This window comes from Telopea speciosissima, chromosome 2 (assembly GCF_018873765.1).
Source record: "Telopea speciosissima isolate NSW1024214 ecotype Mountain lineage chromosome 2, Tspe_v1, whole genome shotgun sequence".
NCBI classification, from domain to species: Eukaryota; Viridiplantae; Streptophyta; class Magnoliopsida; order Proteales; family Proteaceae; genus Telopea; species Telopea speciosissima.
In genome coordinates this window covers 2,607,459-2,633,886 of record NC_057917.1, presented here as the reverse complement: position 1 = coordinate 2,633,886, position 26,428 = coordinate 2,607,459, and the positions used below count along the sequence as shown (strand labels likewise).

Here is a 26,428-nt window from a genome sequence, read left to right as displayed (position 1 = left end):
CCACCTAAACTTCTGTGACTGTCAACACACTAGTACAGTTCCAGCTTTAGCACCTTGAAGGATCTCCCATACACCCATCAATTGTGTGAACTTAACCAATGCATCCATACTTATCTTTCTGGTACTGCAGAAAAATGTGTGCCGATGCTGCCTGGAAACTACAATTTAATACTTCTCTGTAAAAGAGGTTTTTTTTAATTTTTTTTACTTTAAATATGTTGATATTTTAAGTGAACACATCTGATAGAACTACTAGATTTTTTGGATGAATGTTAATGGAGCTACTACATGGGGAGATTCACTTTGGTCACATTTCAGGGAAAGCCATCCTGATCATTACCTGCTTTTCAACCCTTCACAAAGGATGTGAGTAATTGATGGATCCTTCCCTTACATACACAAAGAAACAGCGATTTGCATCCACAGCAGCTGAGAAATAGATGGGTTGTCTCCATTAGGGATCTAGTAAATGTAAAGTCGAGCACTGTAAGTATTGCTATTTGTAGCAGGATTTTGGGTGGGACATGACTTTAGGAAGTGTGGAGTGGGATTACAGTGATTACGGTCATGTTAGGAACATATCAAGAGCATTTGTGGCAAGGGCCTAATACAACAGAATTCCAAATCTCCCCCCCCCCCCAGGTCAACCTCCGCATTCTCCAGGGGGCATAGGAGATGACAACCCAATCTGAATGCAAAATAATATCAGCCTTTTTTTTCTTTTTTCTTTTTTCGAGTGGGGGGAAGGGGGAGGGATTTTTAATCCCTTATTACCAACATCAACAGTGTACAAAGGAAAGATTTCAAGAATCTAATCTGCACAAAAATTTCGAATGGGAAAAGAAGAAATAGATAAAGACACTTAGTAAGCAGAAGAAAGAAGGTTCTGTTTTACAAGAAAACCCCCCGAGTACTAACCAATTTTAAGCATATAATATTATCTCCAATACCAAAATCAAGAACAATGAGGAAAGAAACCAACTTATGTAACAATTATCCATCATGTAAAAACCTACATAACAATCTAGATCTTTCATAATAACAGATATGTTCCTTTTCAGAAACAAATCACATATAACATTAGAAGCAAGACCCACAATTTGAACTATTTAAGCTGAAAACACCTATCATCATGAAGAGCTTAAAAGAAACAAAAATGATTTGCATGCATAACATACGGATTACGAAAGTTTCTTATCACCCACTAAGGATGAATTGAGATGTTAGAAAACATATACTCAAGAGTGTCTTCTCAAAGAGGAAGAGTCTTTGATCCATTTAAACTATTCCTGGTCATCTGCATCTTTATTCTTCTTCTTTTTCTTCTTCTTCTTCTTCTCACTTCCATCTTCATCACTCGCAGCTGTGCTTCCAGGCACTCCCGAGGCATCATTACCCTCATCCTCTTTGCTTTTCTTCTTCTTCTTCTTACTCTTCTTGTCAGACTTCTCCTCATCTGAGGATCCATCTCTACCATTCTCTTTAGACTTCTTTTTCTTTTTCTTCTCCTTCTTGTCAACTTCAAAAGATTCCAACTCTTCCTCTTCTTCTTCTTCTACTTTCTTCGACTTCACCCTCTTCTCTTCCTTTTCAACAACTTCTTCAACATCTTCAACTTTTACTTTCTTAGTAGGAATAGGATCAGGGCTGTCACTGTTCTCTAATTTACGCTTGTGTCCTTCACCATCTTGGCCGTCCTTATGTTTCTTCTTTTTTTTCTTCTCCTCCACAACTACTTCAGTCTCCACTTTCACTGGAACTGGTTCAGCAGCAGCAGCAAGACCTGCAATCATAGAATCACCTCCTGCTGGGAGAACCACATTCCTTAGCCACTCTGAGGGGGTATTCTCATTAGGTTTCCCATGCTTATCCAACTTGCCATTAGCAATCAGCTTCTTCTTCATCGAAGCCCTAGGACCAAGACCCCATTTCCTTGGATATGTGTCCCTATCCATCACCACCCTCTTAATCTTTGCAACCACACCATGATCACAAGTAGCCATCACGGCAGTGGTCATCTCTGCAATACCCAAAGCAATTGCCTCTCCCTTGGTGGTCATCAATACAACCTCCTCGCCGACCTCAATATCATTCTCAAACCTCAGCAACCCAGGAATCATAAATTTGGCACCATAACAAATAGCATTCACTGCAGAATCCTTAACCACCAACCTCTTGTAACTCGTTAGCACTACTTCAAGGGGCATTATAACCCTCCTCAGATAAGTCTCATCTCTGTAATTTTCATAAACCCATTGAGCATCCATTACATCATGCATTGTAACCATGTTATCCTTCTCACCCAAAATCCCAGACCGTACTCGCCGGAGCTCCTGCATATGCCCTCCAACACCCAAAAGCAGACCCAAGTGGACACACAGCGTCCGAACATAGGTACCTGCCTCGCAAGAAATCCAAAAAACTACTAAATGCTTATCTGGGTCATACTCAAGAAGCTTACTTTCATAAATTGTCCGAATCCTGAGCTGCCTTTTGACGGCTGAAATGAGCGGAGGCCGCTGAAATACAGCTCCAGTGAGCGTTTCAAGCGCTCTGGCGACCTTAGCGACATCAGGCACCGCCGAATGAAGCCTCGCAATGCAAACGTACTCTTTCCCAGCTCCCTGCTGCGATTTTACGAGGCGGGTGGCACGATCGATGCAGACAATGAGGTTCCCGGTCACTTTGGGATCGAGGGTTCCGCTGTGACCCGTCTTCTCTACATGAAGTATACGTTTGATCCATGCAACGACTTCGTGAGAAGATGGGTTTGCAGGTTTGTCGAGATTGAGGATTCCGTACTTGATGTACTCATGGAGGGGGCGCTTCAGAGGAGAGTAACCAGAGGGGAGGGGAGTGTAGTGACCGGTACGGACGTTGAGGCGGTCGTAGTTCTTAAGGAGGATGGGCCACTGGGAGGTGTCTAAGGAAGGGGTAAAGCTCTGGGGTTTAATAAGGAAGTCGTCCTGGTCATCTGGGTTTCTTTCATTGCTACGATCCTTCTTCTTCTTCTTCTCTGAGCGTGAGTGTTCAATCTCAGACATTGCAACCACTGCTGCTGCTGTCTCAGGATTTTCGTGAAGACTGAAGTTTTAGGGTTTTTGGTGAAGGCTGTTGTTGATGGGAATAGGACCAACAACGCTCTCAGGCTCTCTGTTTATTTCCGTTTTATATCTGGGGAGAGCGAGCGAGAAGTGTTACAGCCTACAGGGGAGGCGGAGAGTGGAGAAGTTTTGAGTGAACACATTTCTCCCTATTTAGGGTTTAGGGTTTAGATAACGAAGGGAACGGGTCAGATTGAAGTGCACTCTCATAACCCGAATCCGTTTTTTCCCCCCAGTTCTCCATGGAGCAGGATTTGGATCTTAATCGATCTCAATTGTTCATCATATAAAAATGCAAATAGATCGAATATGAATCCGATATAACACACTATCCGCATTTACATTTGCATTCGATTAGCATCCAAAATGATTCAGATAGTTTTCAAAAAATAATTTTTTTTTAATAAAAGTTTTTCTAATCAGATACAAATTTTTTACTATTCATTTACATCTTTAGTTATATGCATTGAGCAAAGGAGAACCAAAAAAGATGAAAACTAGACTAAGGTCGATATTAATGGATTGAAACCATTACTCACTAGGGTTGATATTGAAGAATATTAATTTAAGTTGCATAGACGTTCTTATGAACTTTCTCTCTCATTTAATTTCCTATTTCATTACATATAACATCTTGTGAATTGATAAGGATATTTTAGTAGGAGGAGCGTTCTCTATAAGAGAGCATAGCCGTAGTGCACGTGCGGGGATAATGAAAGTGCACGCAGAAACATCATGGAGGATGAGATTTTGGCCTTTCATAGGGGGTGGGGCGGTCATTCCCCACCCCACCCCACTGTGTTTGGGCGTGAGCAGTACATTCCCCCACATAACTTTTCTCCATTTTTGTATTATAAAATATTATTTAATTATATTCTTATAATCAAATAATATAACTTTCGAACGGATAATAGATATTGATTTTCTAAATACGAATTCCCCTAAATGGATAGGAACGCGAATTGAATATGGATACATCCCTCATCATCATCATCATCATATATATATATATAAAAGGACAAAATTCATTAAAAAGAAAAAAGACTAAGTTATTCACAATGAACGATAAGGTTGTCAATACAAGTTTCTCCCATGTGGCACATTGGATGAGGTTGAAATTTTTGGCATCACCTTTAAGATCCCCAACGTATAAGTCAAGTTTCAACTTAAAAGCCAAGTAACAAAATAAAGCTATGAAAATCTAAGGACTATAATAGGATGTTTGGGCTTCAATGGACGGGGTTTTTTTTTTTTTGGTAGAATTCTATGCACGGTTGAAAAATAGAAAAGATGAATGCCAATACACATGAAGGTATTTGATTAAATTAAATACTAAAATTTATCATGCTGAAATATATATATCATAATATATTATTATTGTATAAATTTTTAATTTTTTTTTTTTTTCATTGACAAAAATACCTTTTATATAGAATTTATCCTTCCCAAGTCCTAATCTCTCCAACCCTCCACTTCTATCCTCCTAGTCTCTCTCCCTATCTCTCCTCCCATTTCTTTTATTTTTCCTTTTCACATCTTAAAGAAGGAAGTTTTGTTTTATTCTTTCCCCCTCCATCCTTTCTTCGCATTTTTTTTTGTAAAAGAAGCAAACAATATAATGGATATAGGTAATATATATGGCTCTTTTTTTCTCTTTTGGTAAGGGCAAGATCATGTATCTTTACAAAAAAAAAGAATACAAAGAGTTAAACACAACATATTAATGTTTGGATCGAGTTTCCGTTCATCGAGGTAGGTTTGCATGCGTGCATGGGGTATCAAAGGGTATTTTGGGAAAAATACTAAAACTTAGGAGGTGTTTGCCAACCCTAGGATGGTGGGAACCTGTTCACCAGGCGGTGGAGGGAAACTTAACCCTTATGTTTCATATGCATAATTTATGCATAAAGAATCATTGAAAAATAATCATCCAAAACATACATGAAAAGGCATGTAACGACGTGATAGAATACTTATTTGGTACCACAGACAAACCGATGTTGATAACAGCAAATTTAAGCACCAAATATAACATCACAAACCTAAAAATACATGATTAAACTTAAGGAATCGATGGGACTAAATTGTGTCACCAATCACTCTCTTTAAGACTGTACAGGACCCCCCTATTGTGCTAATCGAGTTCTTACAAATCAGCTCTCAAGATAAAACAATCCTATAGACCCCTCCAATAGTTGTTACATTCACTTGGACCACATCGGGACACTTCCGAGTTGTGCTTGATTGGACAAAAACAATGGTAGAGAAAGCTAAGATAAAACTGAGATTGGGATTGCTTCTTACATTTGTTGAAGAAATAGGCTTAACATCTTTTTTATATATAAGAGAAGAACAAACACCTCCAAAAGGCATTTCCCAAAAACATTTTCAAACAACATATCTTTTCTCATAAAACATATTTGTATGACAATTCAAACATTTCTTCCCATAGACCAATAGACAAACCTAGTGGTCATTTAAATGCCTACTAGAAAAAGACATACAACAACACAGCCTTATCCAAACTAAATGGGTCGGCTACATGAATCCTTTCAAAACAAAGGGAAAATTGAGGTCCTCACAATATGAAAGGAAATAAATAATAGGACTAAAGAATATACATGAGAAAATAAGAAAAGAACAATGAAAAAATAACACTAAGAGAAAAAAGGATAGTCCACGAAATCAAGAAAATCTCAAATACATGGTGTCAACAATGCAGATCCTTGCCCTAACGTGTTCAATGCTTATTATAATATGAGAACGGATGTGCGTTGATGCGTTGTGTTTTGGTCTAAGATTTCAATTCTTCAATGTTTCACAAGTCGAACGTACAGATCATCTTGTTTCTTCCGAATTAATAAATCTGTTGCAACTGATACCTCATCTGCCGTATTTTGTCTAGGAACCTCTTTCTCTTATAGAGAAAGAGTTGACAGGGAATATACTAAAAACTAAAATTGAAATGCGCCTGCTGTGAAACCACCCTTTCGAGCATCTTATTCGCAATCCCTATTGATAATGGGGTCGTTAAAAGGAAAGACATCTATCTAGAATAGGCTCTATCTAAGGTCATACTTGGCACAAAATTCAGCACTATACAACTTCAATTTACCATTAAAAAATACAATGAAATATGCAAATCCATGGTAGGTTATCTATCTGAAGAGAGGCTCAAAACCTGGCCCATGGCTAATCCAAGGTGGTGAGCGGAAGCCTTCCCATCTAAAGGTTAGGCTGACCAAAAAGAGCTCTCCATGTGGCTCAAAAGTGGCTGATTTACATAAAGAAGCTTTCCATAAAGGGGCATGTTATGGAAATTTATCCTTAACCAAATAAAAAAAATTTATCCACATTTTATTCTAGTTGCACATTTTCCTCTATTCATCCTTTACCTTCATATAATACAACTTCAAGTTCAAGAGTAATTTCATTACCCAAAAAAAAAGAAAAAAAAAGTTCAAGAGTATTTTTTTATTTAATAATGAATGGCAATTTTTTCATTTAAAACCTTAAAAATACGGTCGTTAAAATAAAAGTAATATAGTTTAGTAAATAAATATATATGGCTAGGAATGCTTGTACTACTAACAATATGTATAACTAATCCTATTTACTTTTTCTTTCATCAAAAAAAAAAAATAAAAGTAATATAGTTTATTAAAAAAAAAAAACAATAGAACTTCTAATACAGTTAAAAAAAAACAAGGGATACTTAAGCAATTTCATAGAGCATACACCAATACAAGGTGTATAGTAAGTTAACCTCATCATTCTCTCAAGTATATAACTAGAGATGTCGATCTAACAGCAGATACAGACCAATTCTAAATCAAGAGTGCATTGGGTAAAAATTCATCATTTCTTCTTCTCGTGCACTCCAGCAGACCTGCACAGCATCAACACCAAAGAATTGATTTCTATTATCACACACAAAATCCCAAAAACACAAAACATTGTTTGAAAAGATAAATATTAAATAATCCATTTCTTCTTTTCCCCTTTTTAAAAGGAATTCAATTTAATCCAATTATTCTGTGGTCTACATTAAATTGGGATTCGGGTCCTCTGTAGCGCGACACTGTGGAGTGCACCATCCGACAACCCTATGTGCTTGGGCACGCAGCCCAACACACAGGCAAACCAAGCAACGGATGAGCCCAATGGGGAGTCAAGCGCACGCCCAGCAAGAAAACCAAAATTCAACAGGGGCACCAGCGGTAAATCAACTCGACCACCGGGAGAGAGTGGTCTACAATCAGCAGCAACATGCCTGAGCACACAGGGCTGTTGGAGGTGCACATTACACACTGTGTCGCGCTACAGAGGAGCCCAACGCATTAAATTGTCCTTGATTATTAGTAGGTTCAACTCCAGCAGCATAATAGACAACCAGTCCATAATAACATCAGCATCAAACGAGAGAAAAAAAAAAATCAGGGATGGCGGTCCAAAATGAAAGAGAAAAGAAATTAGTCCACCACTTGCAGAGTGCTGAGGGGATTCAGAAAAAATAGTCAACTAATATAAAGGACTTTGGAGCAGGTTAGGGAGTAAAAGAGTAGAATATACTTTTGAAATATGTTCTTCCTGCTGTAAACAACCACTGCCCTTTAGGTGAGGAAGAAAACAAAAAGGTGCAAAATGATGCAATTGAATCAACAGTTTTACACACCAGGCGATGAGGAACACAGTAAGCAACAAGGAATGGTGAATGATTAGAACAACTATCGTCATGCTGATTCTGCTGTGTGCCAGAAAGTTCTATATGACTATGATTCACATCTGGCAAGAGAAATTGAAGGAAATGGAACCAAGAAAAGGAAAACAGTCCCACTGACAGACATCAATGATTAAATAGCTCTCATCTATCCGCAGAAAGTTCCTGTATGAGTATATGACAGACTAAAAAGAACAAGAATTGGGAAAAGGAAAAGAAAACAGAGTAAGCAACAAGAGATGTTGATTAATATAAATTATCTCAGGATGTTAATTAGCTGGGGGCTAGAACGTTTTACATGAAATTATGATTGGCCAGATATACGGCTAAATTGAAAAAGAAAACAAAAAATGTAAAATAAGGAACAGTGACCAAATTAAATAGCTCGTGGTGCTGATTTGGAAGTTGACAGCAAGATGTGTTGACTACAGAGTCCAATATTCAGTTGATCACATAAGGAATCAGATAAAGTTATAACATCAAATCTACACGGGTTTTTGAAAGTACCCCAGAAATTGTTATTAAGGCTAGAGTATCTTCATTTTATCTATAGACGCCATTACCAATAATGGTCCACCACTAAACCCTTCATTTCCAAGTCAAATACACCAATTTCAACCATAAAGGTCATGTATTAGAGTGGCAACATATAATATGGGAATTTAACTGGAAAGAAAAGGGTTTTAGATTTTCATCTTGAACTGTTTCAATCCAGCTTGAAACTTTAGCTGTACTTTTGATGAAATTACCTTCAGGTCAGAATGGATAATGGAACTTGAAACTCCCATCTGTTAAGGACAACTTCTTAATGATTTATGATATGTTGAAACTCCACAATGATTTATGATAAGTTGAAAGTCCACAATGATTTACGATATGTTTAAACTCCAGAATCTTAGGCAAAGGTAAGAATTCCTATTAGATCATGCTAACTTCCAAGAGTCTCGATTCAATTTTGCACTGCCATATCCAATGTAAATCTGGTTACAGCAGTTTCTTGTGAATCCAAACAGACACTAAACTTCACCTTCTTTAATTCTTTACCGTTTATCTACTTCCCTTCTATTTTTACCCTATAGCTTCTCTATCTCTGAGGTTTTCATCCTCCTCCGTCTGGAACTCTACCTTATTAAATTTTGATCCAGCTACCCAAATAGGAGCAAAACCCAGTAACCATTAAATCAAAACATAAGTTAAGGCTTTAAGAAAGGCTGTTATACTCAATCCATCATTGTAGGCCACCATATAAAGTTTTTGAATGTCTGATAAACACTTAACCACGAATAACTCAGTGAGGCACTGAGGCACTGATATCTCAGTTCTACAGCTCGCATTTCAGATATCCCAATTGTTTACCAGCATAGCTTTGGGTGTTGTTTTATGGGAAGCTCTGAGGGTGGAAACAAAATGGCAACACTTCGTGTAACGCCAATTAAGGGGTCCTGACGAACTGAGCTAATTAACTGTTCCTAGCATGCATCATCAGCTTGAATTTAGAGAAATCATTTTATGTTTAATTCATTATCTGCTTCAAGGAAAGCAGCCAACCCATAGAAAAGAAGTCGGAATTAGGGAATCCTAACTCTAAAGGACAATCCTTTTCTTCAGTTTCTTTCCAGTATCTTAAATGTATTAAGGAGTGCAGTCACTGTGCGCACCTCCATTGTATATACTCAGTCAATTGATCAGATCTCATAGAAGAGAAAAAAAAAAAAGTAATAATAATAATAACAAAAAGCCTAACCTCATCTTGCGAAGAACATTAGACATCTCCTCACGCTTCTTCTTTGCCCTCTTATGGGTACCCAACTTTCTCTTGGCAACCTTGAGTGCACGCTTGTCCTTCCCAACCTTCAGAAGCTCAGTGATCCTCTTCTCATAGGGAGCAAAACCAGCAACTTCCCTGATGATATTCCTGACGAAATGCACCCTCTTGCTAGTTTTCTAAAACACAATACAAAATTCCAAGCATACAGTGACAATTAAGAATCAAAACGAAAAAATCCCAAGCGCCCAACATCAACCGAACCACAAGAAAGAGTTGCTTACCCCTTTTCTGTTAGAAGGGCGAGGAGCCAACTCCCGTTTCGTAACGATATGCCCTTTGTTCAATCCAACAAACAGCCCACTTTTAGGCTGTACAGAAGGAGCCATTGCCTAATCACGAAAGAACACACAATCATACAATCACAAATAGATTCGAACATCCTTGTTACGTAAAGGCAGTATTGAACTAGTTTGCAAAACATATATTATCCCTTAGATCTGAGTACAGAAGGAGTAAAGAAACCCTTGAACATGCACAACTACAAGCATAGGTGACACAGTAAGAATTTAAGCACGAAACGAAAGCATATTGATTCAAGAGTGTTCGGATTTCAGTATGATTGAAAGAGATCGACGAGCAAGATGAGAAAATAATCAAGAAAAACCCAAACAAGACGGGCTTACGATGTTACCTTTGTTGTCGGTAGAGACGAACTTCAAGCTTGCTGCACTGAAAGGCTGAAAGCCGCTACCGAAAGCTTTCAGAAACCCTAACTCCCAATTTTATTGCGTTGTTTGGCTGTGAGCAATTGGCCACAAGGGTGGGGCAAGTGGGTTTGTTGGGAGGCGTGTCAGTCGGGTCGGGTTTTTCGGGTTACTTTGCATTGTATCAGTAATTTAGGGCTGTAAACGGATTGGATTCGACACAAATAATGCTATATCCGCATCCGCATCCGATTAGCTATCGGACGGATTCGAATAATGCTAAACGGATACGGATCAGATATTTTATCCGTTTACATGTAAATATAGCTTTTCGAATAGCTATAGTCTATCCGTATCCGCATCCGTTTAGCTTTCGGACGGATTCGGATAGTGCTAAACGGATACGGAAACGGATTTCGACTATTCATTTACACCCCTAATCAATAGGTAACATTGTAACTTAAGTTTGGTGATTTGGCAATACCAAGAGTCCATGACCCATTAACTATTAGGTGAGAAGGATTAGCCTGAGAATTAATTTTTACCAAAAAACAAAAACCTGAGAATTAATTTATATGAATACCAATTAATAGTTATTATTAATATTTTCTTCTTTTTTTTAATATTCTAATTAAAATGATATGGTTCAATCATATGTGATTTACCATTTTCAACCCTTGATTTAGACCATGCTTGTTTATTTATCATTTTAAATTATAAAAATTAAAAAACATGGTGATAGGTTTTGATATTCGTTGTTATGGTTTAAAATGCTAAATGAATAATCACTATTCAAATCAAATGTTTAAAAATGTTAATTATAATGATTAAATTGTGTTTTTTCCAATTTGTAATTTCAAAAGCTTCTTATGGCCTGATCTTGGATCAAATTGTGACTTAAAATGCCAAATGAACGCTCATGATTCAAATCAAATGCTTTAAAATGTAAAATTAGGATGGTTAAACGATCATTTGAAATATGTAGAAGTTGAGTACAAGATCGATAAATTTTATATGGGAAAAGGCTCTTTTAGCCTAAGGCATACATTGTGACTCCTTACAAGAATTATTATATTGTTTTTTTTTTTTTTTTAAGAAAAAAAAAAAGAATAATTAAAATATTCAATGTGAGAGCATAGAGTACCTTGCTTCCCTAGAGAATCCTCTATCATTTCCTATATATGAATTTTAGATAAGCGATCGTTTGTCTGGTTGTGTAGTACTTGCATCAGGACAGGGGCCAATGAGAAGGCATGCAAGAACATCAACATAGATGCAATTTTTTAATTTATGAGGACAGGTTGGTACTTTTGTATGTGTTTTTTTTCCCATGAATTATTTTAAAAGTCACATCAACCTTGAACCTTTTTTTTAATTTTCAATGAAAGTGTAATCACACAAACCACACACCAATCCCAAAAGATTAACCGATTTTTAGGACCGTGGAATGACGGATATATACAACACACACCACACACCACACACACATCAACTTTGAACTTAACCATGGTTAGTTGCAGTACTTTGGGAGCGAAATTATTAAAAAAATAAAATAAAATAAAACACCTCAAATGCCAATTTACTAAATGTGGGTGCCAACAATAAACATTGATATGAAATTCTACAAATTTGCCGATCCACTCTCACCATCTTTTAGTAATGGACATAATATGATTTTACATCACAATCATTAGATATATCAAAACTCATCTAGAACAAAATGTCAAATTTGATGGCTCATCTCAACCAAAAAGTTCACCATCCATGTTATTTCATTTTTTTTTTAAATGCCATCATTATTCAAATAGTCTCTCTTTAGGCATTTTATAAGCATCACTCTAGCATATGGGAAAAATAAATTGACTTGCAAGATAACACATAATTAGGTAATAGTGTACGTACTATACCCTTTTTTATTTTGTTTCATAAGTTTATTTCCTTTAAATTTGAACCCTAATTTATTTATTTGGTTTTTTTTTTATTTAACAATAATTGTGGATTTAATTCAAAATATCGATGATGATATCGGTCTCGACCACTACCAATATCAATTTCGATATGTATCCGTTGGATTCCAAATCAAAACACTGCTTTTTTGTTATAAAAAAAAAAAAAAAAAAAAAAAACTATGATCCTATCGATTGATTTGTATCAATTAAGTATCGATATCGATCACAATCAATATTGATTCGAATTGTCGATCCGATGTTGATACCTAAAACTATGATAATAAATGTTGTGTGGGAAAAGGGTTTCCATAATAAGCGTGTAGGAACTTTTTGGGTACTTAGGTTAGGTATGTGTGGTTGTATCAATTTATATGTCTACAGACTACATGTACTTATAAAAGTAAAGGTTGGATTGGGTTTGAGGTCACAAGTTCACAAATCACAACCCTTACTCTAGGCTAGGTAGAAAGGGATTGAGATTCCTCGTCCTAGTATAGCCCGTGGGCTGATAACTCTGGTCGAGCTTGGCTAAAAATGGGCCCAGGCCCAATCAGCTTTTGCATGGGCTTGGCTTGGCTTATGTCCCATGCTTATTAACACAGTGGATGTAGGTCCAAACCTAACCCATGCAGTACCTCTCATTATATATGTCCAATCAACATATGAGGTTGGGTAACAAAACCAAATTAGGGTCATAAATTTGGCATGTTATCAATACATGCGATACTCTTTCCTTCATGTACAAGAAGAAGAAGAAAAAAATGTAATCCATAAAACACTATAAATGATAGAATAACAACGAAAGTTTCTCTCAGTAGAAACCCTTCAAAACCCTAGGGCAACCTGCCGCCGCTGCCTCTGTTCGCTTTCTCCGCCCTTGTGGCATGTTATCTCTCCGTCTGTGTGACGTGCTATCTTCAGCCATGACTCTTGGAGGCTCATCGGACGCTAATGCCGACGTTGATGCCGACAACGACGATGATGACCGGTGTGTGCAACTCCGACCCCCTGTGCCCTTCTCCCTCACCCTCATCGGCGTCACCGCTCTCACTGCCACCCTCTCCCTGTCCCTTACCCCCTGCTCACCACTATCTCCGTCACCCTCACCGGCGTCACCGCCCTCACCGCCACCCCCTCTCTCATCAGCGTCATCTCCTTCACCCTCACCAGCGTCACCGTCCTCACCACCACCCTCGTGCCCCTCCCCCGCCCCTTTTCCACCTTCCCTTTTCCCCCTCCCTTCTTCCCGCACCATGTCTCTCCCCTTTTCTCGGCCCATGTCCCCTACCCCTCTCCCCTTTTTCCGGCCTTGTTACCTCTCTTTTTTCATGTTCTTTTTCTTTTTTAGGTTCTGGTTTTGCAGGTTACGTCGGTTCTGGCGCTGGTGTCGCCATGGAAATGGCCGGTTCCGTTACCCCTCTTGCTGGCCCTATCCCCATTCATCGAGGCTTCTCTCAGTGCGGCATCGTGCTGGCTCGCATGGGCATGATGGCGTAGATCTTTTCGGCACTTATGGGGTCCTTTCTATTAGTATGAAAGTGCATGTGCTTATCAGTTGCTGTGTCGACAACACTTTCTTTGGGGCAATGACTTTCACCCATCCTCTTTTTCGGATGACTCAATCTATGGCATGGGAGATCGGGTCGCTTTCCGCTCCATCGATCTGGGTTTTGTATACCCAAACCTTTTGTTGATCATGCTATCTATCTTTTCTAAGTATCATTTTATATATCCTGTTTTTCTATTGGCATTGGATGTGCCTGAATGAATAACCCTGTTGTCTACCCCCAAAAAAGATTAAATAATGCAATACAAAAATAGGTTTTGATGGGAAATGAAAAGGAAAATGTATTATATGTTATTCCTCCAATTATTCATTTTGGATGGCGTGGAAAAGATTCCAAGGTAAAAGACTCGTGATACAAAATAAAGGTAAGGGTTCTATCAGCCGCCATGGTACCTTACATCTTGTCACAGATATTTTTCCGATAAAATATATAAGAGAGATTGTTTCTCATGCCACCATTGTCCATTGTAGGGGAGGAGGGGACACGGTTTTAGGTATTGGTATCGTGAATCACTATCAGAGTATTATTTTTTATCTAAATTAGATACCAATATTGATATGGATCGGTCGCATCTGATCGGATCCAATTGTTACATCCTTCATAATAACTATATCTTATTTTTTTGTACCATTTTACTCTCTCTTGTACAGTATGATACCTTGAACCATGAAGGGGAATCTCCTATGTCACACCAGTAACAGTACATGAAACGGTATCATCTACATAAGACCCATGTGGGTAAAAAAAGAGATTAAAATCTTCTCCAATTCCCTAAAAGTACAGTGTAGTGCAATGCAATTCGAGGCTGAGACCTTGACATGTGGATGTTGCTAAATCCAACAGTGCCAAACTTAATTGATCCCATTTTTTTTTTATTCTTGAATTTAGCACCGTTGGATTTAGCATCTTCCATGTGTTGCAGCACTTTTATGGAATTAGAAAGGATTTTAATCCTAGGAAAAAGAAAAACTAATAATAAAATCCATTTGAGAGGACATAAGTGTAGTTTAATAATAAAATCCATTCAATGACGTGGAAAACTTTTTTTAAATAAATAAATCCTAAAGGCTATAAAACATGAATCAAAATAAATTTTTGGCATGGACGATCTTTTTGAATGTAATTTTTTACGAGACTGTTTATGATCTTTCATGCAAGACACATGTGATGATATGAGGAATTTATGATCATCACTAACAACTTTTTTTTTCGGGGTGGGTCAGCTATCATCATATATTCATATCTTTTCTTTTTTTTGGTAGAATATTCATATATTTTCTTAACAACCAAACGAAGAAGAAGATGAAGGAGGAGGAGGACAGCGAGGTCATTTCATGCGAGGGAGAGATAGAATATTAATCTGGTGGGCCATGGGCCGTGGACCGTGGACCATGGTGTTGGTGTGGAACGAAACTCAGATTTCGACAATGACTCGTAAGACTCGCAACAGCACCACCCGACTTTCGATCTTCAATTTTCAGCCATGGCAGCTGCCCGTAGCCTCTTACGGTCAGATTCCCGTACTAAATGCTGACCATCGGGCAGCTCCAAACTCCGAGACCTCTTTCTTTCTTTCTTTACTCCACACAGCTTCCACTGTTTATCTTTCCTCTTTGAAGGATCTTCACGCGACCACCCCTTCCCTTCCGAGGAAGGAGGGCGCACGATAAGGTGGTGCTCTCCTCTCCGGCTCCCGCTGTTGCACGATAAGGTGGTGCTCTCCTCTCCGGCTCCCGCGGTTGGATGTAAAACGACTTGAGAGAGAGAGAGAGAGAGAGAGAGAGAGGGAGGGGGTGGGGGAAGGAGATGGGTCAGGGACTGAGTTGCAGAGCCAGTTACGAACATGGCCTCTTCCGTGCTGTTCAGATTGGGGACCTGGACACCGTTGTTGCTCTTTTGGAGAGAGACCCAACTCTATTACATCAGAACTCCGTCTATGATAAGCTCTCCGCTCTTCATATCGCTGCTGCTAATGGTCGGATCGAGGTTAGTTTTATTTTCGCTATCTCACCCCTCTTGTGGGTTTTTCTATTTTCTTCCATAAATGTTTAGTATTTTACGAGTTTCATGATGAACAGGTTCTCTCCTTCCTTTTAGATCGATCTGTTCATCCGGATATCTTTAATCGTCATAAGCAGGTTAGCTCCTTTATTAATTGAATGAAGTTGTCGCTTCCCTCTTTCTGAAAATGCTTGATCTTGCGTTTTCTTTTGGTTGGTTTTTTTTTTTCGTTACCTTATGCTCATTTTATCTTTTGTGTTTAATTGGGTTAGACGCCACTTATGCTGGCTGCAATGCACGGCAAGATCTCCTGCGTGCGGAAGCTCCTTCAAGCAGGGGCGAATGTATGTAGAAATCCTACCTTTCTCTTCATTTCTATTGATTTTTACACCTATTTCAATCTTTTTAACAAATTCTGAACCGCAATGTTGGATTGATTTGGATTCTGTATGAACTTCCTTACCAGATTTTGATGTTTGATTCTGTTCACGGAAGGACCTGTTTGCACTATGCTGCTTATTACGGACATTCGGATTGCCTCCAAGCCATTCTTTCAGCTGCCCATTCGAGCCCTGTTGCCGAATCTTGGTGGGTGGACTTCCATACTTGGTTTATTCCTCCTCCACTTGGCTATGTCTTGTGGACGAAATTGTTTCAAGGGCATCTTTGTGACTGTTGAGATTGAACTGTAGGGGGTTCGCTCGTTTCGTGAATGTTAGAGACGGCAGTGGAGCTACTCCGTTGCACTTAGCAGCCCGGCGAAGACGGGCTGATTGCGTTCATGTACTATTAGATAGTGGGGCTCTTGTCTCTGCAATCTCCGGCGGATATGGGTACTGATCCGTTACTGAAGGTCCCATTTCGTATACATTTCAACAATAATAATAATAATAGTGGTCTCTGAAATTGATAGTGACCTAACTCGTAATTGCAGCTGCCCTGGGAGCACTCCACTTCATTTGGCAGCTCGAGGAGGTTCATTGGATTGTGTCCGTGAACTGCTGGCGTGGGGCACAGATCGGCTTCAAAGAGACTCAGCTGGGTAAGTTTTTGCTCAATCTACTTTTTGATGCCGAAATTAGGAACTATACCCATTGCTGATTGGCAAAAGTGTCAGTGCTCGAAACTAGTGAACTCTAGAACTTGTTTATTTGTGGAAGTGATTAAGCCCGTGATAAATCTAGAGCTAGATTTTCTGTATTCAATCTTTTGTTCGTGATGGATTCCTATAGTTTGAACATGTAAAGATCTGCAATCACTAAAATTGTATACATGGAATGGATGGGTTCCTGCAGGAGAATACCATACACGGTTGCTCTGAAACACAAGCACAGCGCATGTGCGGCCCTGCTGAACCCAGCGTCAGCAGAGCCTCTTGTGTGGCCGGCGCCATTGAAATTCATCAGTGAGCTTAATTCAGAGGCAAAGGTCCTGATGGAGAGGGCTCTTATGGAAGCAAACAGAGAGAGGGAAAAGACCATCTTGAAGGGGATGGCATGCTCACTTCCATCCCCTCCGCATTCTGGTGGAGACGCCTATATTGACGACAATATCTCTGAGGTGATTTTCCTTATTCTGCTTCTACTTGAACGCCAATCTTTTCGATTTTCTATTGACTCTGAGAGTTGAGGAAAATTAAGTTTTATTTCATTAGTTTTGCTTCAAAGTAAAATTAATCATTTCCAATTATAGAACCCATGAACAGATATCGTTGGGGAGAATTGTATTCTAGAAATTAAAGATATTTCTATTGCAGTTCTTCTCCCAGTAAAGTTAGAATGAGATGTCAGAAAATAGTGTGTTAAAAGATTTCTGATGTCAGGAAATCATCAGTTATAGTTTGTTCTATATTTATAAACCGTCCATGTGGTGACTAAGAGTGCTAATATGGTTAGAGGATCCGTCAGTTACTAGCCTCGTGGATGGAGTTTGATAGGAGACAAGCCATTGGTAGAAATCATCAAAGCCTCTGGTATGCTTACTATAGACAGATATCATCTTCCGTAACTTAACTTTAGGTTCATGATTCCAGTTTAATGGTTTATTTGATCGAAATGGCTTTAAGCATAAGGATAATTTGTAATTCTTTGAGGTCGAAACAGATGGAAATATTATGTTTTCTATTCTCTTTATGTTCATAGAATTTTTTGCAAACTGAGTAATCTAGTACAATTGCCTTCAAGCTCATTGGGAGAATTAATCTCACACAGGGAAGCGACAACGAGATGTGCTGCATCTGTTTTGACCAAGTTTGCACAATTGAGGTCAAAGACTGTGGTCACCAGATGTGTGCTCAATGCACTCTAGCTTTGTGCTGCCACAACAAGCCAAACCCCAATACTGCATGCTTGACTGCCCCTGTCTGCCCATTTTGCCGCAGCAGCATTGCCCAACTGGTGGTAGTCAAGGGAAAGACCGAGGATGAAATGGATGGGGGCACCAATTCCTCGAAGATAAGGAGGTTAAGGAAGTCACAGACCTTTTGCGAGGGTAGTAGTAGCTTCAAGAGTTTGTCGGCCGTGGGTTCATTTGGGAAGATGGGTGGCCGCAGTTCAGGAAGGATTGCTGCTGACAGTGGTGATTGGGTTGACAAACCATGACCCAAGAAGATACTCTCTGTCTCTCTCTTTCTGTGGCTATATATATACACGTGGTACTCCATTTGCTATGTAGATTTTGGGCATTTGAAAGCAAATTAAATGAGGATGGGATCAAAATAAGCAAGAAGATTCTGCAAGTATGCGCTAGTGGGGATTGTATTTGGAAATCTTAATTGTTGTAATTTTGTTTACTTAAGATTGAAGAAGCAGTGATGCTTTCTTGAGTCTGTCGTTTGAATAGGAGAAAATCTTGTTTTGTAAGAAAAATATCATTCAATGGGAATGGCCGCTGCAACGTAACAAACTGAACACAAACAGTTGTGTTCTTTTTAAAAAAAAAAAATTCATGTAATATCTATCTATTAGAAGCAAAAGGTCCTATGGACGGTCCCCTCCCATCTATCTATGGGTGACATCTAGTTTTGCTATAGTTTAACCATTGTATATTTAGAGGATTGTGCAATTCCTTGTCACCAAAGTGGTGAACTTAGAAGTTGTAACATTGTCAGCGCCGCGCCTTTGTTCAAGTTCAACCGCATACCGGTCCTCAAACGCATGAGAATACAGATTTGTGGCCAACTGTGTTGAATTGGCTCCTATGTTCCCGCAATGGTGCCCTCTGTCTTTGTTCTCGTTCAAGTTAAACACTGATGCGGCCCTTGAGGATCAGAAATGTGGCCTCGGCTATGTGAACATGGATTTGAAAGAGGATCTAATTTCGGCAATCTCTGCGTCAGCCTCCTTCTACTCGGTTATTCAAGGCGAGGCCCTTGCAATTAGAGGAGGTTTGTTACAAAGTTTATCTGAAGGAATTGAGTATCTGTTGGTGGAATCGGATTGTCAAGAACCTGGTGATGCAATTGAATAGTAACTCCACACCCACCGTGGAAGTTTTTAATATTTTGTTAGATGTGAAACACTTAGCTTTCTATATCCGTTCATATTCTAGGGAGATCAACATCGTTGTTGACTCCTTATCTCGAAGGGTTGTCTCTTGCGGGTAGGATCGATTGGCTTATTTCTACTCTTTAGTTTTTGGATTTATGTAAACCTGATACCATGCGCTTTTCCCATGCCTATGAATGAATTTTGGTTTACAAAAAAAAAAAGGAAAAAAAAAGAAAAGAAGCTGTAACATTTTCTTAATTGTCCCTTGTCTTATTCTTAAAAATTATTTAATTTAAGAATTAAAAAAAAAAAAAGATTTTTAAAATATTAAAAGTTATTTAATCCGGGATTTAATTTAGTATTTATATAAAATGACAAGATTTACTCTCGTTGGAGAAATAAATGTGTAATCTTAAAAAGACAAAAAAAGTAAGATTACAACTTCTTAATTATCCAAATTAACCACTTTAGTTACAATAAAATGTTCCCTTTAGAGAATGATTTAAATTGGCTACTTATCATATTTGATACTTAAGTTCAATAACATACTCTCCTATTTATTGCCATGCACCCTTCTCGATAGTCTACCCTTTGTTTGTCATGTACTTTCTTGATAATTATGGAATTTCTTTTCTTTGATAAATTGGTAAAAAAAGAGGTACGATTACTTTCCAAAATCAAAAACTTCATAAATAGGAGGTGGATTTTGGTATTTTAAAGGGACCTTTATCACCATCGAAGGGTTTCAAATATGATTTGTACTATGCATGTCGTGCTGAAACCTTTCGCCAATTGACTATTATGGAATTAATTTTTTTTTCTTTTTAAAAAAATTTTCCTCCACTGTTGAGAAGGGAAAGTTCGCTCTTTAAAGGTCATTATTAGTTCTCCTAGTATACGAAATTGATAATACTCATGTTGTTTCTAATGCCCATCCCAAAATACCCACACCCATTGGTGAAGGAATTCCTTTTTTGAAGTGGTGAAGGGTAACTACCTCCTATTTTAAATCATGGGGGAGATGGTTTTCGAGGTAGAACATGTGGGCTGTGCCTAAACATAGAGGGAGGTAAAATGATGGCCCCACCCCCTATGAAAAGAGGAAATAGTCTTTCAATTGATGCTTTTGCATGCACTCCCATTGAACCTCAAGTAAACGCAAAGACCACGCTCCCCCCACAATCCCAAAACTCTTCCATCATAAATCATGCAAAGTAAAGTAAAGAGATGTCTGGTTGAGTGTTAGTTATCACGTGACATTGTTTGGTTTTATTTATATAGAAAAAAGAAGCTTGAGTAATGAAGCGAGCCTTTGAAGTAATATAGTAATGAACACATGAGCCAATAGGGTATTGACACGTGGATTTGTATGGGAGTGGAGAACTTTGAGTTGGCCAAGTGGGTAAATTTGGTCCGTCACTGACCTGACCTGACCCTCTCTATAGCTAAATCTTGAAAGAAACTCAATAATCGAGAGATGGGAGGACCAAAAGGGCAAGAAGGCAACCTAACGGGGGGATGTGGGCCCTCATTTTAGTTGGGCTTTGTTTTGTTGTACAATGACTCTTATGAAGATGAGCCCAGAGACCCCAGTATCCCACAGTAGATGTTAAATGGATCCAGTCCTGCCAGGTATGAATGTATGATAGATAGGTGGTACACATCATCTTTCCATTCATGGGACCCATGTAGAAGACAGATATGAACGCCACGTGGCTATGTCCAATATTGTACTCTTCATCTATTTTGTCCTTACAAACTAGTGCTACTTCTCCTTTATAAAGAGTGTTGATGTGATGCATAAAATTCCTTCTTGATGGGTTAAGTGACCTTCAGAGTTGTATGATGTTTTGGCTTTCCTTCAGCCTCGGTGAATGCTGCAGGGCTTCAGAAGGATATTAAGAGGGTATTTTGGGAAATATACGAAAACCCATAAGGGTTTATGAACCCTAGAATGGAAAACTTTATGCTTTTTAAGTATGATAGATGAAAAAGACTTGAGTTAATATATGGTATGTTAATGTCGCCGTCCAAGCCTAACATAGCATCTCTTTTTGCTATATTTGAAAGGAATTGGTGCTGTGGACCAGTAAAAATGGAAAATGGGAGGGGGCAGGTTGGTGGTATTGAGAATCCGGATCAGCTACCCACATGGGGACGGGTGGGGACAGATCTAAACCTAGAGGCGGGTTTGGTTCAGATTTATCCCCACCCGTCCCCATGTGAGTAGCAGATCTGAACTCTGGTGTTGAACCGGTCCTACCTACTATGTTTTGTGAGTCACAGCATCATCTTTCAGCATCCTTGGATGAGAGAAGGAACCTATCTGAATATTCCAGGTTAGGTGGAGAAGGGTCAGCTTCCAAAGTCCAAACCCCTTATTATTTCATTAAAAATGTCTACTGAAATCTAACCCAGAGAGAGAGAGACAGAGAGAGAAAGAAAGAGAGAATTTTGATTTAATTCATTTTTTTTTTGGGGGGGGGGGGGGGTCTAATCATAGGATTCAAAGGTCCAGAAGGTGACTTGTAAGACTGTATGATGAGCAAGAAGGATCATTGGGGAGACCCGGTAAATGAACAACTAAGTCAAATACGTGTCTGACCTGAACAATTAATGGATGATTGTGTTCTCATCTCATTCATTCATTACTTAACCAATGGGGTGAAAGAAAGAGTGCAAGACTTCATTTGCTGATCATTATTTATGGATCATTGACTTACTTGAACCTCCAGCTCCTCGTAACACTACTGTATCTTATTCTCTTAGAGAAGCAAATCAAAGCAGATAACCCCCCTCCCCACTGGCCTTGTGTATAAAAGGGTTGATTCAGAAAAAAGATTATCTAATGTTCATCATAGTCAAAATCTAAGCCTCTTTTTCTAAGATTAGTTTGTAAGATATTTGTTAAATTTGGTAGGTATCAGATAAACCACTAGGAAGAAGAAACACATATAGTTTGAACAATATCCATCACCCTTGGAGAAGATTTATATAACCAACAAAATTGAATTTTCCAATGGTGGGGATCACCCTAAGACATAGGTATTTTTGTTTTTTATGGTTTTTGAATATTTTTTTTTGGTTTGTTTAAATGTGAAGACACAGGTAAGTAGGTACTTATTTAAATCTGTCAACTTAAAAGTGGGTAAGGACACACTAATACAACAAATGTTACAATTATAATATGTTACACATTGCCCAAATAACAAGCAAGCCGTGTTTGATAATCCACAAGTCTAAATGGGTTGCTCACTGCCCTGTACAGAGACTCAGAGAGATCACATGGATCCATGGCATTAAGCAACCATTAAAGTTAGAAAGAAAGGATTGAAAATAAATTTTTTTTCTCACAGGTTATTGGGCTGTAATTTCTGAATCAAAATATTTACACGCAGATGCAACCAAGTTAACACGAATGCCTAGTATAACTAACTAGGTTCCATGTAGAAGGGGACAACCACACAAGAATCTTTCTGCCTTTTTCACTTACCAAAACCACCTCCCATTTGAATAAAAGAGAGAGAGAGAGAGAGAGAGAGAGAGAGGGGGGGGGGGTCATTGTGTTAGGTGTGTGGGTACCTTGAGGTGAGACATAAATGTGGAAATTGCAGTGCAATGGCCAATGGCCCAGGACACAACTCCCTACTTCACAATTCCACACCAAAAGGAATTTGTTGATGAGGTTGCCTCATGATTCATGAATGAACCAGGCTCCCTCCCACACCCTTATATATCAATTCAAATAAATAAACAGAGTACATTAAATAAATTTATTGTAGAAAGTTTCTGTTATCTTTACTAACAGAAGGGTTCCAAAAAATTCATATTTCCTGAACTTCTTGTAGAGAGACTAATGAGTAAATGATGCTTCAGTTGCTAGGTTGTGCACACATACATGAAAACAGTACTGGAAAACAAAACCCATATCCATTTTCCAAGCTCTTGTGGGATGTCCCACTAGCATCTGAATCAAACCATGGGTTTGAGTTTGACTGAGGAGGTGCTAGGCGGCCATCAACAAATAATGAAGTTGGTTCAGAAGAATTCCTTGCTCGGGCGAACTCGTCTGCTTCATAAATAATTGGGCTCTGATTCCTCCTGTGATCATTGGTAGCTCTCCTCTCTGCTTCCAGAAAATGACCCAGGGATGGTGGGTGGTTGTTCACACTATCATCAGACCTCGAGCATAGAGAGAAGAACCAAGTTTTGGACTTGCAACTCTTCTTGCTTCTCAAGGCTTGTGCTCTTCTTCCCTCAACTGATCTTTCTGAGAGCTCTAGAATGTTGGACACGCCAATGAGGTTTCCGAGTGTGATGCTCTTATCATGGAAGAATGACCCCGTGGACTGAAACCAATCACAAGATGGCAAATTTTGAAAGGGAAACAAGAATTAATAACAGTAACAAAAATAGAATGTAGTTTCTTATTAAGCCTAATTTTAATAACCAACCTCTGTATCTAAATCTGATGAAGAATCCGTGGAGGAACTCAGAGAACCAGTGAGCAAAGTATTAAATGAAATTGATCCTCCAGAATAATCACGGTTTCTAACCAACCCAACTCTCACATTTAATGGTTGCAAACCCAGAGGCCATCCATCTTCCTGCCATCATAATTGTCAAGATGAAATGTGAAGAAAAAAAAAATAAATTTCCCCAAAGAAGTGAATAGAAGAATGAGGAGAGGCCAGCATTGCAAAGACAAGACCACTGATCAGTGAGTACAGAGGAGCAGAATAAGAAGAAAATGAGTACAAGATGAAGAAAAACTGAAAAAGTACAGAGACCCATGGAATTGAAAAACCTGAAAGGGAAGAGCAAATGGTTATATTATTACCTGTTGAGCCATAGCTCCTGAAGTTCCTGGGTACTGTGATTGAACCACCGCGCGGACGAAGAAAAAAATTTCACTTCACCGGAGTTTCATCTTTGACAAACACTAAGTAAAGAAGAGAAAGTCAGCTTCTTTACATGAACATTGTACCCAGTAGGAAGTCATCCATGAAGCTCAAATAACATTGGTTTGCAGGCGGTAGCCAGGGTTTTGACTTGACATCAAAATGACCAAACTATCCTGGAATTTGAGCTGCCACAAATTTTGATCCTCAAACCATACGGAGCGTTTTAAGTTATAAAACTTACTGGACCTGGGTTTTGTTTACATTTACTTGGGCAGCATTTGGTAATATTTCTGTTCTAAGAACGCTGTTCTTTAGTAGAAACCTTTTTTTTTTTCCTATTACCGTGCTAGAAGACTGTTCCAGAATTGTTTCCGAAACAGAAAAAGAACAATTTGGCATTTGATAAAACCCTGTTCTGGAGCTACTGGTTTTCAGATGTAAGGACTGATTCTTAGGTTTTTGGGACTGATATTGGTCGGTTCTGATCAGAGCCAGATCTGAACCAATAGGGAAAGGTTCGATCCTGGATTCCATGTTTTGAATTCTTGGGTAGCTCTACCCAAGGTCCCAGGTTGTATTTCAAATTTCATATGGATCTAAAGTTTACTAAAGGGGACAAAATTAGAAATTGAAGAACCTACAGGAGGTTGTACAAAATTACAATAGAGCACATAGACATTCATATGATGAAGGAATGCATTGATGGAATGGTAAAAATTTAAATTTGAGGCTGAAATTCGAAAGGTATCTTATTCAAACTGTTCCCTAGATATTCCATTGTCAAATTTGTCACATCCATTGTCCTCATGATAGTACTAAGTGTGCCTTTTAAAAATATTCTTCTCCAATGGTAGTCTGAAAAATCTTTTGTACCTTTCTTCCTTTCATTTCACCATTTCATTGTGGAAACAGTGGTGATGAAAAAAAATCCCCAAGCAATACATGCAGAGCATGACGAATGCTATTTGAAGTTTCGATTATCTTGATTCTTGACACTTCTTAAAAAACAAAAAAAAAAAACCCTTACTGGGAGTATGATTTTTTTTTTGGGTAGAATACTGGGAGTATGATAAATGCTAAGAAAGTATTGTCATGATCTTCTCATGCCAATCCACTCAATCATATCTTTGTGTCTATATATATGTAAAGTCTGATTGTATAGTATCAATTACAGCATTAGATTAGGGAGGAGATCATGTGTATTGATCCTCATATTCTTTGTATATATTCATTCACAATACACTCAATGAAACCAAGCTATTACAACTCCTATTCCTGGTGTATACCGATAAACAGAAAGCCTGGGCACGCCGCCTGCATGCCACATACTAGCGGATAGTATGCCTATCATTCCTCCTCTGCCCCTCTTATATGATGGCATAATGCCTAGTCCCACGTGGGTGGCATGCCTATCCCTCTCCCTAAGGCTATATTTCGAGCGTTCGACTCCTCTACTTCCGCCTGCCCCTACTGTCGTGTGCGCCCCATACACAAGCAAGGTAGAATGTACCATCTTACCCCTACCCGAGTGCCTTGCCCAAGCAAGGGTAAGGCGGTACTTTCCTCCATGCTTGTGTATGGGGCACATGGTAGTACTAGTCAGGCGGAGGTAGAGTAATTGGATTCGATGCCAAAAAAAGAAAATAAAAAAAATAATGAGACAAAAATAACGATGATGCAATGATTGTTTTGTGTCTATCTCTTCTCAAATTCAATTTTTTTTTTTTGACATCCAAACATAACCTAAATGCTTTTATAGTTTTCCAAGATAACAATCAATACCGATCTTAATATCGATACATGTCGATTGTATAGGGGTCATATTGGCCCAATTTCAAATAAAAACACCATTTTTCATAAATAAATAAAAAAAACCAAATCCATACAATATCGACCATAGAGCTACCAATACAAATCGGTCGATCTATTATCGAATTTTAAAATCGTGATACTCATGCTGTCATGCATATTGCTGCTGCATTAACAGGAAGATGTTGAGTGGCTATGGCTACCTTCTAGGCCCAAAAGCCACTAGAAAAACCTGATCAAATATCATCCTCACCAGTCACCACAGAAAGTGGCTATCGTTTAATCAGGAACATCCCATTTCTTGGGCAGCCTATCCTAGAATTCAAAGCAGAATCGTCATTCATCATAGTGTGGGGGTCATAGTCTTCCGCTGCCAACGGATGAATTAGAATTTAGTACACACGGATCCTAAA

General features: G+C 38.7%; 4 protein-coding genes across 4 annotated transcripts; 1 reads left to right on the top strand and 3 right to left on the bottom strand.

The window, feature by feature from the left end:
* Nucleotides 1-987: 987 nt before the first annotated feature.
* LOC122650209 (H/ACA ribonucleoprotein complex subunit 4-like) lies at nt 988-3,194 on the bottom strand. Its single transcript, XM_043843549.1, has one exon. It carries the CDS (start codon nt 3,042-3,044, stop codon nt 1,284-1,286), a length of 1,761 nt encoding a protein of 586 aa, XP_043699484.1. The 5' UTR covers nt 3,045-3,194; the 3' UTR covers nt 988-1,283.
* Nucleotides 3,195-6,776: 3,582 nt separating this feature from the next.
* Nucleotides 6,777-10,370, bottom strand: LOC122650211 (60S ribosomal protein L36-3-like). The gene is made up of 4 exons (XM_043843551.1): nt 10,284-10,370; nt 9,874-9,981; nt 9,569-9,768; nt 6,777-6,993 (listed from the first exon to the last, which is right to left on the bottom strand). Exons 2-4 carry the CDS (start codon nt 9,976-9,978, stop codon nt 6,963-6,965), a joined length of 336 nt encoding a protein of 111 aa, XP_043699486.1. The 5' UTR covers nt 9,979-9,981; nt 10,284-10,370; the 3' UTR covers nt 6,777-6,962.
* Nucleotides 10,371-15,377: 5,007 nt separating this feature from the next.
* LOC122650210 (putative E3 ubiquitin-protein ligase XBAT31) lies at nt 15,378-18,635 on the top strand. The gene is made up of 9 exons (XM_043843550.1): nt 15,378-15,484; nt 15,525-15,799; nt 15,892-15,951; nt 16,087-16,158; nt 16,281-16,402; nt 16,507-16,647; nt 16,749-16,856; nt 17,110-17,374; nt 18,025-18,635. The coding sequence occupies exons 2-9, from the start codon at nt 15,620-15,622 to the stop codon at nt 18,412-18,414; spliced, it is 1,338 nt and encodes a 445-aa protein (XP_043699485.1). The 5' UTR covers nt 15,378-15,484; nt 15,525-15,619; the 3' UTR covers nt 18,415-18,635.
* Nucleotides 18,636-23,174: 4,539 nt separating this feature from the next.
* On the bottom strand, nt 23,175-24,274 carry LOC122649447 (uncharacterized protein At3g17950-like). The gene is made up of 3 exons (XM_043842612.1): nt 24,143-24,274; nt 23,757-23,909; nt 23,175-23,651 (listed from the first exon to the last, which is right to left on the bottom strand). Exons 1-3 carry the CDS (start codon nt 24,152-24,154, stop codon nt 23,175-23,177), a joined length of 642 nt encoding a protein of 213 aa, XP_043698547.1. The 5' UTR covers nt 24,155-24,274.
* Between the last annotated feature and the right edge of the window lie 2,154 nt (nt 24,275-26,428).